At 39.6% G+C, this 20,523-nt stretch overlaps 1 protein-coding gene across 1 annotated transcript in view; it reads left to right on the top strand.

The window, feature by feature from the left end:
* Window positions 1-227: 227 nt before the first annotated feature.
* The window catches only part of chrna8 (cholinergic receptor, nicotinic, alpha 8), a 37,293-nt gene continuing 16,997 nt past the window's right edge, over window positions 228-20,523 (top strand). Inside the window, exons 1-2 of the mRNA XM_020637127.2 lie at window positions 228-479; window positions 16,749-16,888. Of these exons, the coding sequence (XP_020492783.1) occupies window positions 410-479; window positions 16,749-16,888 (210 nt within the window). The 5' untranslated portion in view covers window positions 228-409. The remainder of the gene's footprint in view (window positions 480-16,748; window positions 16,889-20,523) is intronic.

Genomic DNA, 20,523 nt, shown 5'->3' with positions numbered 1-20,523 from the left:
ATTGAAAACATGAATTGAACAAGGTCTATATAAAAATAAAAATAAACTGAATAGGCCTCATATAAGTCCCATATATTACGGAAACTTTTGTGTCGTTATTGTCATGACTCTGTTTACCTGTGAAGTTGCACGCAGCCATATTTCGTGTGAAGTCCCGCTCGGTAAGCGCGTCCTCGTTCAGCTCTGAGCTCTGCGTGAGGGAATGTGATTAACGTGAACGCGCCAATCTCAACTCCACTCTCATTCTGGTCCGTAAGTCCCCCTTTTCCTCTATCACACACACTGTCTGCCTCTTCGTCTATCTTCAGTCTCATGTTCGAACCACCGACAAGCAGGAGCAGATACCCTGTCTAACCGATACTGAGAGCTCGCTGCCGGGGGCAGGCAGAGTCCACTCAGCGGTCCCAGGATGCGGTACTTCAAGTTTTGGGGACCATGTTCGGTTGGATTTTATATTTGTGCTACCATGCTTTTCAAAGGTAGGTCTTTTTAGGTCTAAACCTAATAAGGTTGTTGGTTGTATTTTCTTTAAAAAACAGCTTCCTACAGGGAGTGGAGGGATCTTTCAATAGCCTATAAGTTGGCCTAAGTCCATAAAATGCGGATGATATTGAATGAAAAACGCCAAAATTCGTGCAGAGGTTTTGTCAAAAGAAGTGAGCTATTGGCTTTTTATCTGTTGCTCTGAAAGCAACTTGCTCTGCTGTCTTCTTTGTAAAACCTTTTTTTCCCTTTGACTATCCAGCTTGTTCTTATGCATTTCAAACAAGTGAAATATAAAGGCAAGATTTAAATCTGAATTAAATTGATGGAAATGTATGCTGCTTTTGTTTTGCTCAGTGGACTGAATCATGGTAGTTTGTTTCCTGTTGCCACCAGATAATTTTTTTTTCACTAGAATTCAAAATCACTGGCTCCTGAACCTTCAAAATGACAAATGCAAGTTAATCTAATCGGCATCAGTTATCTTCTAACATGTTCTTCTCTTCAGTTCTGTTAATTTTACGACCAACCAGTTTGTGTACCATGGTAAACAGCTGATTTAATCCTTAAATAGTTATTTTTAAACATGTGTGCACCTCTGCCTGCTTATAGTGGGCATTGTTTTTGCTATTTGTGTGCAATGAGATGCGCATGCAGGAGTATAATTCTCTGGTTTAAGCTCTATCCCATCATCAACATTACCATCAGCTTCTGTAACATCTGGGTTGTGTAGTCTGTGACACAGCAGCTTTGCTGAAGATCTGCTTTCAATCCCTCTTATGTTTTGTGTATTTATTTTTGTGTAAACTGCCTTCAACTGTCCTCATCTCAATCTAGTCAGTTATCTTTTGGGAATCAAGGAGAAGGGGGCTGAAATGACTTGCAGCAGGTTTGCTTCTTAGTCTTTGAGCCCGGGAAGTCCGGAAGAAGCAGCTGCATACGGCATTGTATCCAATTCAAGGCAAAATCTGTATTTCATTGCCAGTCTTTAAAAGTATATTAAGAATTTGCAATTTTAGCTAAATTGTAACTGGGCAAGCTGATCTCCTCTGGAAATTGAGAATGTTGTTATGGTTTTAATAAAAAAAAAAAAAAAAGAAAAAAAGGCTCAACAGCCCCATATTTAAGTGCACCAAAAATACAATTTGTGTGTATTTAATTTCTGACCTTCACTCAGAGGATCAGAGACAATAGTCAGAGTGAAATAGCTTGGCACAGATGCTATAATAATATCTGCTTGATTACATTGCAATGCCTCATCTAGTTCTCTATGGCTCATTTATTTTATTCTATTTCTTTTACTCTTACAGGCATTCCCGATGCCTGCCTCTTGGTTTTTCATGCTCAGCAATACTTACAACCTTCCCAGACGCTACGCTCTTTAATCATGAAATTGATGTATAAATGGACTTTTCATGCCCTAGTTCAGCATTTGAGTTAGCTGCGGTTGGGCTACATTTAAATGACCTTAAGGTTTAAACTGAGAAGCTGAACTTTGATGCCTGAAGTTTCTCATTTTACCGTTCCTGCTCACCTGTGGAGCTTTCTTCAGTTTGAGGTTTTCAAAAGCAACACACATCATAGTGGATTGGTGAACAATGGTAGAAGATGTGTTGGCCAAGCAGTTTGTGTTGCATGATGGAGAAGGTCTTAGCTCCTGGATTAGGATTAAAAATTCCAGTGGTTTAAGGGCTCTGGACTCTCTACCATAGATTATAAAGCTCTCCCATAGGATTCAATACATCTGAAACCCCATTAACACACAACACCATACGCTCAGCTCTCTGCTCACCACTGTCGAGTCAACAAGATGCTGGAAAAGGTGGGTTGATGGATGGGTCCATGTCTGTTCAATAAGCATCTCTAATGCATACACGCGTACACGCACGCGCGCGCACGCACACACACAGTGGTAACGAACATGTGTACATGCACATCATCACCTTTCTTCTTTCAGTAAAATGCACTGAAAACAGAGTTGCAGAAAGAAGTAAAAAAAAAAACCATCTGTTAGAGAAAGTGCAGAGGGTTGAAATGGCTCGTATAAAACTGCTTCAGTATTAAATATGTCCCTCTGGTCTTCTTTACTGTCCCTCATCTGTCTCTATTCAGTCTCCCTCATGTCTCCTTCACACAACCTCTCCTTCCCATCATTTTACATTTTACTTTCTGTCAATAACACGCTGCCCTTCTCTTTTCTTTTGTTCGTCTATTAAAGTGGCTGCAGATTTTAGAGGCCCCGATTTACATTTTGTGTCGCCAGCTAGAATCGGGTTTGAAGCTTCACAGCATGAACAACGCAACTAAAAGCCCACATAACACTCCATTTCCATTTTAAAGGGCCCAGAATTATAAAACGAGATGTTTTGACATCAAACAATAGTCAACATGCAGAAATCAAATCAACTCACCTGACACTACATCATCACAACTTAATGAACGGAAATACAAAGGTTTCAGCTTCACAGTTATTTCCTCGCAACTTATCCTTAGAAGAGTCTCACAATTTGTAGAGCTTACGTCTTATTTTGTATTAGGGATGCTTTGTTGCTTTATTCGGGTACCTTAATGCCAAATGAATGACCACAGCTTTTCTCCACCTTCTCTTAATTTTCCCTCCTCTAACCCATTTCTCTTACATCTCCCTGCCCCTCTTTTACAACCTGTCTCCCTCATTTTTGTGTCTCCTGTCATCGCTGAATCTGTCTTCCTCTCTCCAGCACTACCTAGATGTGTGTTTTGAAGCAGTTTAGGCCTTAAGCCAGCCACCTTGGTTAAGATGTAGGTTTTATATCTGCTGAACATCTGGGTGCTTCACTACTGACCTCCCCTGACTCATCTCGTTCTAAATGATTGATGGTGAAATAATGAGGTACTTAACCAATGAAGAAATGACCCTGATTTTAATCAATGCACACTGGGTTAGTGTAAAGAGGTGAAGCTGTGTGTCAACGATACACACACAGAATGGGTGGATGCATACACTGACACATCCATGCACAGTGACTCTGGAGCTAATACAAGTATCCTGGTTGATTTACTGTCTTTTGAAGGACACTTGTTTCTCTTAAGCACAAATACAAAGCAAACTTCTTTTTTTTTTTTTTTTTTTTACAAAAACATGTATGCACACACACATACTGTAGACAAAATCTTTGATGCAGCCCACCAGGCTTATTATTTTTTCCTCTTGGGGTGTTTTTCTTTCTGACAGTTTAATGGCAAGTTTCAGGGTCTAGACTATGATCTGCAGTGTAGATTGATGGTCCCTGTTGAGGTGGACACCCGTGTACAGGTTTGAGAAAGACAGTGGCACAATTTATATCTGGCAAAGACTTTTTGACCTGATAATAAGAGGTTGTCCCCTATGGTCCAGAGTGTCTGATTTATAGCTGTTGTTTGTTATACCATTTATATCTGCTGGATTTTTGCTTGATGCATTGCAAATGAAACTAAGATTAAGATTTACTTTATTAAATTTTCAGTTTTTACACTCTGTAAGTCATGAACACACACACAGGCTGAAATATACACATACATGCAGAAACAGGATCCTATGGACATGCAGTAATGGAGAGAAGCCAGAGTGCCGGAGCAGCCCACAGGGCGCTCCTGAGCTGATGGTGGGAAGGGGGTTCGGTGCCTTGCTCAAGGGCACCTCAGCAGTGCTCAGGAAGTGATCTGGCACCTCTCCAGCTACCAGACCAACTTCCATATTTGGTCCGCACCGGGACTTGAACCGGCGACCCTCCAGTTCCCTGTCTCTACAGACTGAGCTACTGCCGCCCAAATCACAGCATTGTTGGCAGATGTTGTACCTTTTTGTTGTATCTACTGATTGAGAAATTAGAAAGTAAAACAATCCTAGTCAGAGATCACTTTTCATGCAAGAACTACTAAATAAGTGTTTGATATGAATCAAAACTGCTTTCACTGAGTTTATAACTGTTGTTGTAGCTTGCCATTAAGTCCCACTGTATAGACAGAACAAGTTATCATGATTGTTTGGCCTGGACATCTCGCTCCTTCCACATCATTATTAGATTTTGTGAAGGCAATTCGATTTGTTTTAATTTTTCCGTTTCCCTTGCACACTCAAACACAAGATATTTGCACCGAAATGGCTGTAGATGTGTCGCATTTGTGGTGGTGTCGACTGTGCAGACCCTTAGGGAGCGGGCATCTGTCAGCCGTTTCTTTGTGCAGTGCTATCCCGCTTCAGGTTCATAACTCTGGACACCCTGTCCCAAAGCATTCAGGTATCAGAGCCCTGTTGTGTTTTAAACTAAATAGGACATTTGGATATTTACATTACTTTTTCAGCAACTAAATGCATGTTTGCTAGCATATGATATCAGGCATATATCATATGAGTAATCAGGGCTTTGTGTCATGGATCTGAATTTCATTTTTGGATTTGTGTTTTTTTCCCCGTAGGGATTAGAATCAAAAGACAGAGCTTGCTGTCTCGTGTAGATTCATGTTAAATTGAACTGAAGTGGATTACTTTATCAAAGTGTTTTACCCATATTCTTATCTTCCTGAAAGTTTTTTTCCCCGCAGCCCTCTCGCTGTTAATTCCTCAGGCTTCATGTTACATCATTGAGGACCTGAGGGATCTCAGCCACATTAAAGGCCCCATGTTAATCCTGACTACAGAGAAGTCTAGCTGGCAAGAAGGTTTGTCACACTATTCAAATAGAGCCAGCTAAATGTAGATCTTAGATTTTATGATTAGAAACTTTTGGGAAGCATCAAACACCATGAATATGATAGGCGAGACAAATATTAATCAAGAAAAAAACAATTTTAAAGGTAATCTGACAAATATAATTATATGTATTCATAGAAGTACTAAAGTGGACGCAAACACAGGACCACTCATACAACTACTTTTGTACTTTACACCATTTTAGCCAGATGTTGCCACACACCTAGTGCTGGGAAATATTACTAACAATGTTATTCCACTAAAAAATGTCATATCCGTTGATATTGATAATTATCACGATAAATTTGTGGTTGAATTATTCTTTATTGTTAGAGCATGGCAAACTATAAGCTCAGTGCACGGTGCTGGAAAACGCTGATATAACAGTTCGATGCTGGGGTGTTACACTTCCTGGCCCGGTGCTTGCTGAGGGTCCAATGGGATGTTTGGTCATTTCTTTCTTTTGATTTGTTCTAACGGGTGATACTGTTTCAAATTGTGGAAATGGTTTGTGGTGTTGCCCGTTTTAGCTGCACTTGTCTTTGACACAGTTTACAGAGCTGCTCTGTTTTTTGGACTGTAAAAAGCCAAAATATCTCCAAACTCCTGAAGTGGAGGGGCCTTCATTGTCGTCTTTTCGACAATGTTTTCTGCTGCTTCGAGCAGTGTCACCATCGCTCATTTCCACTGTGTTTCCATTTCGCTCCAAAGGTCTGCAAGTCTGTCCACCCATCTCTCTGCCACATGATTGGCTGTTTGATGTCTTTTTGTCTTCTCTTTCTGTCGGGTGGCAACCAGCATTTAAGGCACATTAGCATTAGCGCCCTCTTTTCCCAGTGTTTGGGTGGTGTAATTACAGGTCATCAAACTATTATTGATCATTTGTTATATTTACATTAAGAACACTCACAAGACGATAGTTTAACACTATTTCTCAGAAAACTTTGATGACGAAATATGTTTAACTAGTAATCCTGTAATGAATGTCACTGCTCACATGTTGTTTGTGTTTTATTGTCTCTACCGGGTACCAAAAATGCTCCCACTAGCGGATCGGGTTCAATTCTTAAGGTGCAGATCGGCAATGGATTTTTTAGATCTGCAAAAAAAGATAAAGATATTTATTGTAAAACTTTTCTTCCTCTCAGCTAGCCATGAGTCAATCGGTGTATTTTAACAGCACTTCAAATCAAAATGCATCTCCATGCATATTAACAGGGAATCACATGGTCAATTTTTTTTCACTATAAACTCTTTGCTATGAAAATGGTAATACAGCAGTTAGATAAACCTAAACTTTCTTTTTATTTAGAAAGTGCTTTTGAAAATCTGAGAACAACAGACTATTAAATAAGAAGCTGCATCGTTCCAATAACAGTGTTTATAACCCCAATCAGGGACATTGACTTTACAAACAAAACCTGTGAATGACAAGTTTGCACTTAGAAAACTTTTTTGTGATCTATTTTTCTCATATGAGTTTTGATAGTTTTGATAAAGTAACACACACCCAGTTCATGTAATTGGTGTGTTTGTCTGCACTGGCTGCATGCAGCGTTTATGAGTCAGACAAAACAATAATGCATTCAATATGTGCACAAAAAACACATGTTGAACATTAGAACTGCCATTGGTACATAAGCTCCCTGGTTCTGTTAGTCATATGGTGTAGTAAATGAACATTTAAAGAAAAGAAACTCTATAAAAAGCAATGCGAACAAAGACGTTCAGACTTTTTGCACCCACCTGAGGTCCCAGCAGGATGGGGGACAAACAATGGACAAATAACTTAATGTGAATCAAAGACGTCTTTAAAGTAGTGAAGGTTATGTGCCATGGAAATTATATTTAGCTTTTTCAAATGATGAAGAAAATGAATAAAAAACTGCCACTGGCAAATTTTCAATCATTAAATAGTCTCTAGTAATTTTTAATTGTTTAAAAAAAAAAGAGCTGATTGGTGACATCATTTTTAGATTCCTCGAAAGCATAATAGTGATAAAATCCTCTCTTACATGATAATAGATGACCTTATCTGCATAAGTATGCTAGATTATCATGGCAGAACGAGACTGAAGAACAAACCCATGATCATTACTCTACATGCTTTCATCCTAATAGCTCTGTGTGTGTGTGTGTGTGTGTGTGTGTGTGTGTGTGTGTGTGTGTGTGTGTGTGTGTGTGTGTGTGTGCAGCTTAGCCTGGGTGGGTTTAGCTGGGCTCATCAGAGGCACTAAAACACCCTGATGTAAGAGGTGGTCATTTAGTGCTCCGCCAAAAATAGCAGTCCTGTTAGTTTTTTGGTTCTGTGTCTGTTGGTTGTGTGTGTGTAAAGAAGAGTGAGTGAGAATGTGTTCCCCAGACCGTCTGTGTTTAGATAGCCTGTGTCTGATGGCTGTTTGGAAACCTCATCTGAACGCATTGACCCAAAAAAAGATATTCAGATGGGACAGAATTGCCTAGCTGAATTTCTCAGTATATGTTAAAATGTGTGTTGTGTGTGTGTTTTTCTTTAGTGTGTGTGTGTGTGTGTGTGTGTGTGTGTGTGTGTGTGTGTGTGTGTGTGTGTGTGTGTGTGTGTGTGTGTGTGTGTGTGTGAGAGAGAGAGAGAGAGAGAGAATGTGATGGTGTTTGAGCGAGAAAAAATGATGAGCTTGATTATTTACCAGGAAAAAAAAATGACGTACATTTTTGGCATCACAGTTCACACTTGTCCTCTACCTTAAAGGACTTTCTATAAAAAAAAATCCCACCCTTTGTTTTTCCAGGTGGTGCTAACATACCAGTGACAGCACTGATCATGACCGTGCTTTTCAAGCTTTTTGTTTATTTCCTCACAGCCTAATCAGCTTTAGTGTGCGCTCATTTATATATAAGAACAAAAATGCTGAAAGCAGAAAAAGTGAATGCAAATTCAGGACAAGGCGAGAGAGACTGAAAAGACGAAATAGAGGTAAAAAGACAGATGTATAGAGAGAGGTTTTAAAAATACGGATATCACAAGATTTGGAAAGGCTTGCAAAGGGATAAAGCTGCTCATAGAGATCTGTGCAGTCAAAATGTAGAAGAATGAAAGTAGTAAAACTATCTCCCTCTGTATTTCTGAATATCCTCTCCTGTTTACAATCCCACTGTCCATCCGTCTATCTGTCTGTCTCTCCATGCAGTATCTATCTGTTCAAACATTGCGTTGTTGGCTGGTAGATTTATATTCACTCCATTAGCAGAAAGCAGATTAGACTCCCAAGCAAAGGACAGTGCAGCCAAAATGTTGAAGGTTGTACAGAATTATCTCATTCAGTAGGATTTTTGATCCTTAATGTGTGAGAAAAGAAGTTCTTCAAATTGTTACCCAAACAGACATGTATGTATTTGTTACAACAATGTTGGCCAACCTGATTGTCCATTTGATTACAAATAGAGACGACTTAAATTATCTTTTTATTAAGTTTCAACATCCATATTTAACAGTCAGAAACTGATATGTTGATATGTTCTTAAGAAGGTCTGTAAAAATGCATGAAAGTTTATCTTAAATGGTTTAGGATTGGATGGAATGAACTTAAACACTCAGTGGAGATAATCCCAAGATTATCCGGGTTGTAAACCTGGATAATCTCAGACATAGTTTTCTTTTTTTTAAGAAAGAGGCTTGGTGATGGTACACAACAGCCGTGAACGAAAAAGCAGTCTTCAGCAGTCTTCCTTTAATCTTCACATCTATCACATTTTTACATATGAGCCACATGTCTGAAATGTGATTCCCCATACCTCGCCTAGCACACACTATTAAAATACTTTCTTTCTGCTGATGTTAAGCAGAATCATCCTTATCTCTTATTCATAACAGATTCATGGCTCCAACCAGCTCATCCTGAGAAGTACTAGTCGCTGTTGTCGGTCTTAATTTTCCCAAACCATGTCCTTGTCCTGATATTGTCAATTCTTAATGTCTTCATTTTAATCCTATCAGAAACAGTAGGTATCATTTCAAAAACACACCCGATATTTTTTTTTATGCCTTAAGTATAGGACAGCTCTAAACCTTAACATCAGGGGCTGGAGCCTCTCCAAATATGAAGTGATTCAAACAGGGTGACATATTCTTGGATGCTGCATGGTTGTCTTTCCACCTAGGGCACTTAGCTCAATGCATAAAGATGAACACACCAAATTTACATCTTTACTTGTCTCGGATTCTATTTCCTCTTGATTCTTGGTGACAATAAACTGCACAAAGGCTTTCACATTCAATGTTCTTCCAATAAATGTTGAAGTCGAGGAAACCCATCAAGAGAAACTGGTTTGGTCTCAAAGGAGACTGTGAATATTTGCAATATATTCATATTTTGAGGGGTTCTGCCGAGCTGAAATAAATGATCCCGTAGGGTGCTGCTGCCCTCAGGGTCCCTGAATTGCCCAGAAGCAGTCTGGCTCTGCTTATTTTACCAGAAATAATTCATTACGCAGTAATACTGGAATTTAGGTGGAACCTCAGGGTACTATATCATTGAGCAGTTTTATATCTACATACCAGTGCATACAAAAACACAGACACATAAAAACCCACAAAAACACGTTACTTGCTTTAAAGTTAATTTATCTGAGGGGAAAATTAACACAGAGAAGTCAAAGAAAGGCAAAACCCAATTCTCAATCATGTCTGTCTATATCCTGTGGTATACTGGGTTTATTATATTTATATCCTGAGGTTTCTCGATTTACTGGTCGATCTTCGTCCCAACCCTCACCTTTGGTCATGAGCTATGGGTAGTGTCGGAAAGAATGAGATCGTTGAAACAAGCAGCCGAAATGAATCTCCTCTGTGGTGTGGCTGGGCTCAGCCTTAGAGATAGGGTGAGGAGCTCAGACATTTGGGGGAAGCTCGGAGTAGAAATGCTGCTATGCTGGAGGGATTATATATCCCGTCTGACTGTCTGGCATCCCCCAGGTGGAGCTGGAAAACATTGCGTGGGGAAAGGGAAGTCTGGGTTACCACCACGACCCGACCTTGGAAAGGCGGAAGAAAATGGATGGATGGTTTGATATATTGAGTTAGTGTTACCTTAAGTCTTACACTTTCATTTGAATAATTTGACAAAGGCACTTGCATTGGAACATTTTGCACTTCAACTCATAACTACGATTTTTAATGTGCAGAATTTACAGATTAAAATGTTTACAAAATATACGGTCTACTCTGCATCCTGAAAGTGCTATCAAGAATTTAGTGTAATGCTACTTTTAAATGAAGTTAGTTTGTCTTCGACTTTTGTCTCTGTCTGGTCCTGAGCTGAGAGCAAACACGTTACAGGCTTTATATAGAGTTAAAAAAGCGGGAAAGGCAAACTATAATAACTTCATCAAAGTGCTGGTAACTTACGACTTTATAAATGTTTTGAGGCATCATCAGTGTATTTAGTTTAGGTGTCAGCTCTTTGATTCAGGCTTCACATCACTGGCTCATACTTACAGATGTCTTACTGGTGAATTGTTTTACCACATGCCTCTAGGATACGCCACAAGACCGCCACAAGTTGCTGAACATTTTGTGCAATAAACCCTTGGGTTTTTTTTTTTTTTGGGGGGGGGGGGGGGGGGGTTGCACCAACTCCTTCATTTCATGCATAGTTAAAAGTGGGTGAGATGCTCTTTTGTTATTCACCACTTGTCACTTAAATCTTCATTTAATATCAAATCATGTTATTCTTTACAGTTGTGTATTTTGCTATAATGTATTTTTTGCTTGTGTATCATTGCAGCACTTACTATCCCGGGTTTGTTTGTGTTAGCATTAAGTTACAGTTCACAAAGTATAAATCAACTTAAAGCAAACACACAGTCTTGATTTAGTTCAGTCATTTTTCTTTTGTTTCTGGAATTGCAAAATATCACTGTTTGTCTGTTATCCATACTTACTTTTGTTTGTTATGTTGTCCAGTTCCCCATGTGGTCCCATGAAGCTAAAGGGGTTGGCCCAGCACTTCCTGGGTATTTATAAGGTTGATGATGTCATCGCTGATATCACTGGGGCAGACCATCTGAAGGGGTTTTGTTTCTGAGAAATGTTTTTTGTCTTATCATTTCTTTCATATGTAAGTTACGGGTAAAATATAATTGAATTATTCTAAGTTCATTTAGTTTAGTAAAAGATCTGATGTTAATGTAAAGGTTTATTTGTATTTCTTTGCTGTAAGAGAAAAGTGAAACTCCCTGTTGGAGTTGTGCTGAACCCAGCTGCGGCCATTTTGTTAATGGGGCAGTCTATAAAACCAGGAGACATTTGTTCCTGCCGGGGAAGAGGTGAGGATGTGCTGCCATAACACGGTCCTTAGTCTGATTTAAGTATGCAGTACTTTACCTTATTTTTTGTTGAACTTTTGTTGTTTTATTTAGTTAACACATGTAGGGATACTCACTGTAAATAAATACTCACCTCTGGAAAAAACGTCATCTGCTGAGTTGGCCTTCCTATCACCTTCCTAGACACTTGTGTCAAACTACTTTACAGTTTGTGCTACTGTGGTCAAAATAGTTCAACAGCACTGTTGAGAATGGCTTTTGTTCTAAGGGCATTTATCTTACCCTTGTAGATTGGGCTGCGAGACTACTTTTTCAGTTTTACTTTGTGTTGACATAGTCTGACTCTTCATTTATTCATAGTTTCTCTATAGCTTCTTGTGTAGTTTGCTTTTCTGGACTCAAAATGGCGTTTCCCAATTCTACAGGCTTTTCATGATTTTTCTTGTAAAGGGCTTGACCAATGTTTCAGGGTGTTACAAATTAATGGTTTGTGGTTTTGCCTGTTTACTCATAATTAATCACTTCGATAACCCTGTTTATCAGCGACCTTCTCAAAGACCTGAACAAGACCCACCACTGACCCCTGACATTTCACTATAATGACCCCTGTGTTCGTCATCACAGGAGACAGTTTAACACAAACACCCACGATTGATTTATCTGAACACTTCCTTCATCAAAGCTCAACAGAGGTGAAGTTTGTCCGTGTTTGTGAGGGTGCAACAATAAAAGGTCAACCTAGCTGCAGTTAAATAGCAATCTAACTATCAGTCACAAAGGATTTCATGGATCTACACCAGCCTGCTGTGCCCTAAGAAGCTATGTGAAACCTTTGTATCAGCTGATTGCAGTCATGTAAATACATAGAGGAAAAAATAAACAAAGATAACATTTACTAATGCTTACCTTGCAAAATACTAAATATGAGTATTATTTGTGGGCTTTAACCAGCTAACTTGTAATTATCAGAAGTATGCCGGTGAATGAATTATTTGATCACTGATCGAAAGCCTTCATTGTTGACGACATCGTTAGGAGACAGATCTTTTGAATAGACAGATGATGAATCTTGCTATTTTTTGCCCGTTCAAATCTGCCCGCTTTCATATTGGTGAAGTGATGCCGGGTGCGTAAGTCAGCTGTTTTTGGCCATTGTTCCGCTTGTTGGGATGTTTAATTGCTCTCCTAAGATTTGACATAAATTTGATTCCATACCTTTTCCACTACCGCTTCGTCAACCATGTAGGCTTTAGACTTGTGGTCATGTAAGCAGTTGCAAAATATTTTACTGTAATGAACTTGCCAGAAATGGAATGTGTTTATAATCGAATTAGCTGATCTTTAAAGGAGCTACACTTTTTCTGTGATTTTCGATAACAGTGTCAGCAGTAACGGTATTCTTCTCTGACCACGAGTACTGCCACAGCCAGCTTGTTTGGATCATCTAAGACTTAAGGTAGCAAGACGTCAGTTTAAACACACCTTCAGCAGGTAGACCCGCTGTAATGGAGATGCAAATTCGTGCAGCACTGGGCTCAAGTGACAGCGGGTCAAGCCGTTTCAGCAGATAGCCTTTCATAGTAAACACTGATACTCACACTGACGCTCTGACACAGGGTGGAGGAGCCCTGTGGTCAGTGAGCTTGTAGGACCGTTTGGCTCTGCTCTAAAAGTCAGAGCTGTACAAGCTTGTCTTCAATGAGGAGCAGCTGAAAGTCTTGCTGCGTCCTAGACAGTTCAGGCAGTTCATTAGTTTTGTCGGAATAACCATTCATTACCAAGACTAAGAGCTAGCTAATGTTAACAGCACACCTGACTAGCTTGCAGATTTTCCATTCTTGAAGTGGCTGCTGATTTTGAATTGATCTAATATTGTAGAAACTATAATTAATAATAATTCACTGTCTGATCTGAACCCTTTTTTTCCCCACACCCGTAGTAGTGCATGTAAGTCTTTGTCATCCCTGCTTTAAAGACCGCCTTTCATATCATGTCCTGTTTAAAAAGAAGGTTGACAACATTGAGAGAAAAGTGTGATCAACAAACAACAAATATTCCCCCATCTCCCGCTCTCATCCCCTCCCTCTGTTAGAGTTTTTTTGATGAGGTCTGTCATTGTGACTGGAAAATTATATCTTTCTGCGAGCCTCTCATATCAGCTTCATTAGTAAGAAGGTTGTAAAACACTAATGAATGTTTCCCATCATCCCTGGTGTATGCTGCACACGTGTGCCTGCGAATTAAAGTTGGCACAAAGGTTTATTTGATTTGATTATTTAATCCCTTCCAAACACGGTTTTATGAGACGAGCAGTAACAGAGACTGAGCTTTCAATTCTTCTTCACTGACTCCATTAGTTTGATTTTGTCTGTTTGGGCCTCAGTTGACAACTCAAATTAATAAGAAACAGGAGAGATGCAGAAGGGAGGTCCACGGGACAGAAGCTGTTGATGAGGCTGTAGTTACAGCTGAGTGCATGAGTTTATGCAAATTACACTGTGCAAAGATGGACAGATTTATGAATCTGATGCTGTTGTATTGATTGATTGAGTTTGTGTGTTTTCCTTGCTAATGCTGTAACAGCCACTTGGGGCACTTGCTTGGGTGTTAATTTAAACAGTTTCATAAACAGAAAAACAATAAGGAACAAAAGATAATTCAGTAAAATCCATGCATCCATTAATCCATGTTCCACATAAAATCGATTTAAAGATGGCTGCATGTGTAGGGAGAATAAGGTTGGATGTATTTTTCAGTTGGTGTGACTCATTACAAGCAGTCAGATGGATTCTGCTGCTCAGCAGCTTCTCATGGCTCGTCTGTCTTCAACCTCATGCTCAGTCCCGCAATAACTCTCCTCATTACAGCTTTAATGGGCCAATCAACACCGCGCATGGCCAAAGGCACACTTCTCTACTCCTCATAGCTTAATGCTGGTAACACCTTCTTTCCAATCATCGACCCTTATTTCTCAACCACACATTGCCATCTCTGACAGTCTGTTTTTCACTTTTACGTCCTGTATTGTCTGCTGTATGTTTATAGGAGGGAGCCATTATTCTGTCTGTGCATGATGGGTGACCACTTCAACACATTTCATATCATTGACTGGTCGTGTATGGAAACTGGTACAGATTGGATTATTGTTTCATGTTTGTATGTCTATGGTATATGTGCATATAAAGTGTCAAACAGGTTCATGTGTTTTACAAATCTGTTTGCTGTTTGCTCTGTATTGAACACCTCTGGTTCATGCATGCTGCTGACCAATTCAAGACACCTTCAAAACCCTTGAATGGTGTAATAAGAGAAATCTTAAAGTCTAAAAAAGGAATTCTCCTCAACTGATTTTGTCATGCACATGATGGCCAATGATTGGTAAGTCATTTTATATGTTGGTTTGGTTTAACATTACACTCACTCATAGGGTGGTACAAAATATTGATATAGCATACAATACGTATATTGTCCTGATTTGTGATCCAACTATCGCTATACTGGCCCCAAATGTTTTTTTGTTGTTTTATATGGCTGTCTTAACAGATTTCCCAGCCAATTTCACCCATGTCAATACTTCATGACTCCTCGTAGTGGCACATGAGTAAAGGTAACGTGATGGGAAGTTAATTGGCCGAACAAGAATGGAGTGTAGAGTAGAAGAAGACACCTTGCTTCAGCCAGTGCTGAAAATAATTTAAAATATGCGTTTGCCACTTTCAAATCCAACAAAAATCTAGACAGAAAAAGGTGCCTCCAGCTCTTTATGCTGTGACAAGAGGAAACGTGAAAGATGCACTCCTGCAAGCAGAGAGAGTTGAACTCACCCTCCATCTGAAGACTTCACCGGCCACAAAGCCCTTTGTGACAATCACTGCACATCTTATTGATAACGAGTAGGAAATGCATTCCTACTTGCTACAAACAAGGATGATGCATTAGACTCACACTGGTGCTCATATGCCAAAAGTTTTAATGCTAATGGAAGCTGTCTGAAAAAGATCGTGTGTTGTGCCAAATTGAGCGGCTTTGTCAAAATGCATAACTGTAGCGTATATCGGATATTATGGTGGCAGGGCTGACAGCGAGGGGTTCACGTGAATGGAACATGTATGAAGATGTTTGTGCAGGATTTATTTGATATCTGCTATATTAATGTTGAACCTTTTACTACTTTGCTTGGATCTATGAGAAGACTGAAAATTACTTGTTCATGTAAATCATTTCTGCAGAAGTTTTAACCCTATTGCACAATGTCCTTTGTTTTTAAAAGAGAAAAGAAAAGAAAAATAGAGCAGTGACTCAATGGTGATTTAAAATAGGTTCTGATTGTTTGTGTGCGTGTGCATGGGTGATTGTGTGTCTCTGTCTCCCTTTATGTTGGGACAAACTGTCCGTGCTAAATATGTGTGGAAGGTGAAGCATAAAGGATCAATATTGGTGATGAGAGTCGCGCCAGCAAACACATTTTAATCACCCCGGACCTTAAAACAACGCCAACCCGCAGACCTGCTGCTTTGTGGCTGCGTGTGTGTGTCTCTTTGTGTGTGTGTAGGGGTGATGTAAATGCTGATGTCAGCACATGTGATTATTTATACATTATTCATAAAATTCTCAGCTTAACAACAGACCTTCCTCTTGTACATTTACTGTTTTAGCACAATTGTACAGACTGTTTAGGTCATTGTTAATGGCACAGCAGCGTGTTTGAATCTCCACCATGTAAAATATAATCGGTCTCCAAGCTGGTGCCAGCAAAGGAAGGGTAAAAGGTTAGGAATTCCATTTGAGCTACTTTTTGGATTAAAATTCAGCCTCAGTACACAATAATGTGTCCCCAAGTACAATTTGCAAGTAAAGGAGAACTAAAGCCAAAATGCTGAAACTATTTTTAAACAATCCTGCTCTGGACCAAAATCAATCCAAGGTTAAGTTTATGGATTAAATGCAGACAAAATGACTGCAATCACTAAGCCTAAAATTCAAGGAGTGACCTTCAGAAACCCTTAATAGTAACTGGAGGGATACACCTTCACATTTTGAAATACATGTGGTTACTCATTTAAGTCATACTGTGACTGAATAATGTTGAAGATCCACTTCCTATGACATTTGTCTCACTCAGAGTTACAGTACTTAATTTTCCCAGATCCTCCTATGTTGGTGCTTGGATTTGAAGAATCTCAAGTACTTGTTTTATAAACCTATCAGGCCACAAACTGTGTTGTCTCTTGTTTCTGTTGTTTCCATCCAGGATCCCTGCAGGGTGAATACCAGAGGAGGTTGTACAAGGAACTGATGGCTAACTACAACCGACTGGAGAGACCTGTGGTCAACGACTCAGCCCCCATCCTGGTGGAGCTGGGCCTCACACTACTGCAGATCATAGATGTGGTGAGATAGATAGCATTCACTTGGGATTACGGTGCAATGTTAAATGGAAACCTGCCTGGATACTTGCATTATTTAGTACCACATTAGGGGACTGTTGCGTGTGGTGATTACAAGGTAGCTTAAGTACCACAACACAGTCAGGACAGTTCATAGCATAGCAGCGTAGCAATTCTTGTGCTGGGGGTCAGAATCACGTTGGATAAAAGCAAGTGCGATGTTTCAATACATTTATCACTCACGGTATCCGTTTTCATGCCTCGTCTCGAACAGTGGCCGACACAGAGTACCCCTCCATTACATGTACAATTTTAAAATGTACAATGATGGACTGGTTGCTGATGAATTGCTACTTTTTTCTAGCATCAAAATCTCTGCTAGACCCACACTGGTGTTGTCACCACTGATCACCAATACCTGGTAACCAGTACCACTTTTAAGGCAATGTAAATTCATTTTTTTCCAGTTAAAGGCATGGTTGGTAAATTTCTCCAGATACACTTTTTTTTAGATTTTGATTGAAATTGTCTTTAAGTCCTGAAAGAAATGTAAAATGAAAAAGGAACTAAGAAAATGCATCATCTGTAGCAGTTGTAAGCACGTAAAAACGTCAACCAATGTCTGCACGAGGTGCCATTTTTATGAACCAATCACGCCTCCCTCTCTCCCTGCTCGTTCTCTACCCCATGCGTTCACAAGCCCACACTCAGCTGAGCTACGCTTCTGGACCAATGGCGCTTGTGCATGTAAGTGAGGGGCTTGGCTTTAAAGGGGACGGGGTGGGTGCAGACGGAGCACTGAGGGAATGCTATTTTCAAAATCATGATAGTTTTCAAAAAATTGAGTCATGACCCATATCAGTCGGGTGTTTCTATGAGTGTGTTGTGGCAATGGATCAGTGTTAGGTGATGGAAGAAGTAATGCACTCCTACTAGTTGACTTCAGAGAAGTCTAGAGACCCTTCAGACTCTGATGCTTAATAACTCACATGAACCACACACAGAACAGAACTCTAATACAATAGTGTTTAAAGGTAACAAAACAGCTGCACCCTTACCTCAGCTGACTCATAGTATGTTTTATATTGTCTTGTCAGTGTTCCATTGTTTTTTTTATCTTTACGCATCAAGGGACGCTGTCTGAGTTTGTTTGTTAGCTTCCTGCTCCACTGAAGCAGAGTGGGATTGAACCTGGCTCAATATTTTGCTGCAATGAAACTCCAGCTAGGCACTGAGGGGGCCAATCAAATACACGAAAGCACATGTTCCTATTAGATTTCTTTGCCGTGTGAACAACATATTTCAACTGTTCTTGAAACTCCTGTGACAAAGGATAAACCAGTTTCTGCCATTAGACATGTCATGGCTTGTAAAAATCACAATTTAGATGAATATGTTGCCTCTCTGGGACTTTCTGCTTCCTTGCCATATTCTATCTGAATACCTGCCGAGTGTCTTTCTCCTCAGGGGAGGTTTAAATATTGCTTATTTACTTTCCCAATCCACATTTCCTCGCCCTGTTTGGACAGAAGATAAGAGGTGACAAACTCTCTCCAAGGGCAACTGTCTTGATGGTGTTTTGCGTCGGCCTGATTTTGACACCCCTGACAAATTCACAATTTATGAAAATTACCATCCCCTCCTCTGCCCTCCAGATGGTGACCTGAAAATCTCTCCAGGTTTAATTTTTAAAAATTCTGCTCTGATGCATCTGGCATCGATCCCTGACTCATTAACCACGACGGAGGACCAAAACCCTTGAGACATTTGGGAATCTGCTAGTTCGTTAATCAGTCAGCCCTCCTAAAGAAAAGAAGGAAGTGTTAGTATGTTAGATGCACTAAGTTTCATACCAATCAGATGTCTGCTCTTCCAAGATCGAGTGTGTTCTTCCAAAAGGGCCACACCATGCCGCAGTCCGTCAGCGCTACGGTATTGCTCTGTCAGACAGCAACACGCCCTGCCCCACTGGATTAGTTTTTGGAACATGAGCGGTGGAGCGCAGCCATGGGCAGCTGTACACACATCACAAGAGAACTACTTTCTGTCTTTGTCTTTCTGAGGTTGATTTGTTTTTCGTTTTGTGCCTGTTTTGACGTAATGTTGATAAAGGGATGAAAATACGATCATGAGTCCGTATATAATGTTTTACTTTTTTTTTATTGACCAGACACTCTGTGCGTTTTCTTGTCTGACTTCCTGCCGGGGTTGTTCTTCTCTGTCCAGCTTGACTCTTACCTGCAGCGTACTCCTGCTTCTTCCCTATAACCTAGAGGCAAGCTGCTGATATACTGCTCAGAAATGATATTGATAGCTTTTTATCTTTTTGAAAAACTTCTCAAAAGCCCAAGAAAATCTTTTGTCAATTTTATTTTTGATTGATTGAAATTATGAAGCAATAACTGAGGTGCCTAGACCCTGTGGTGTGTTCATTTACTGTTACACTGACAAATGAAAGAGTTCAACCAAAAATCATCCTGTTCTCATCATATTGAAATGACAGTAAACGGTTGCAAATAGACCAAGTGCCAACTTTTTGGTTTAACCCGACAATTGTTGTGGTTATTTTCTTTTTTTAAATCAAGTTTACCCTCAAACGACTGAGACTGAAGATTAAAGTTTAAACATGTTTGACAACTCAGAAAAATGGTTGGTACATTATTTGTGCTGTCCACTGAGGATGACTCGCATTAGGCCTAAATCAATAGGAAAATTAAACACATTTTAATATTCAACTGCTAGAGATGTGACCTTTTGGCTTTAGTATGACTCAAAATCTTTAAAGAGTACTTAAGAATATACAATAAAAACAAGGTGAAGCCTGCTTCAGTGTCTATATGTTGAATGTTTGCTCACTGTCCAGATGATGCTGCAGGCATTCCAGTGTTCTGACCTTGAATTGAACCTTGAGTGAGGTTATTATTTACAGGTTATACATTTGATAACATCTATCCTGAATTTATCTTTCTACAAATATCAAATTTGCCAAAATATCAAATACACAACCAGAGACACACACAAACAGGTGCACAGTCACAAACCACTTGGGTGTTTGAAATCCCTGAAGAGACTATAATTACTGTCAGCTGTGACCTTTGCTCAATCATCTGGGTCATCTGCACTGGGAGGAGACATTATAGAAGGGTGTACCATATGTTCAAGTATTATCAACCCCAAGCTTAGAAGAGGGATAACAAGGTTTTTGAAAAACACTTGTAAACAGATGCAGTTCCTCCTCTCCTCTCTACCAGAGGACTTGTGCATTCTTCCTGCTTCGACTTTTTCCACTGTGCACTTGGAGCAGACTTTTGATGCCTAGATAAATGATAATTTCCCTCTTCTAAATGCAACAACTTTATATGTAAGGTTTATAGCCTTCATCCTTGGTTGTTTAAAAGTATTTCTTTCCACTTTTATTTGCTGTACTTAATATTATGTCTCATATCTGTATCGGTTCTAGCAAAGCATTTCACAGTTATGTGCAGCTGTTTCAATCCACTAGGTCATAACATTTTAGCTGTTTTTATTGTGTGTGTTGTGTAATTTGTGAAACCATTCAGCTGAACTACACTTTAAATATGCAAACCATCTTCACTGACTTGGTGGAGAGAAAAGGCCCTCTTTACTTATTTATTAAGT

The sequence above is a fragment of the Labrus bergylta genome, chromosome 9 (assembly GCF_963930695.1).
Source record: "Labrus bergylta chromosome 9, fLabBer1.1, whole genome shotgun sequence".
NCBI lineage: Eukaryota > Metazoa > Chordata > Actinopteri > Labriformes > Labridae > Labrus > Labrus bergylta.
Note: the sequence above shows the minus strand (reverse complement) of the source record. Positions and strands in the feature narration are given on the sequence as shown.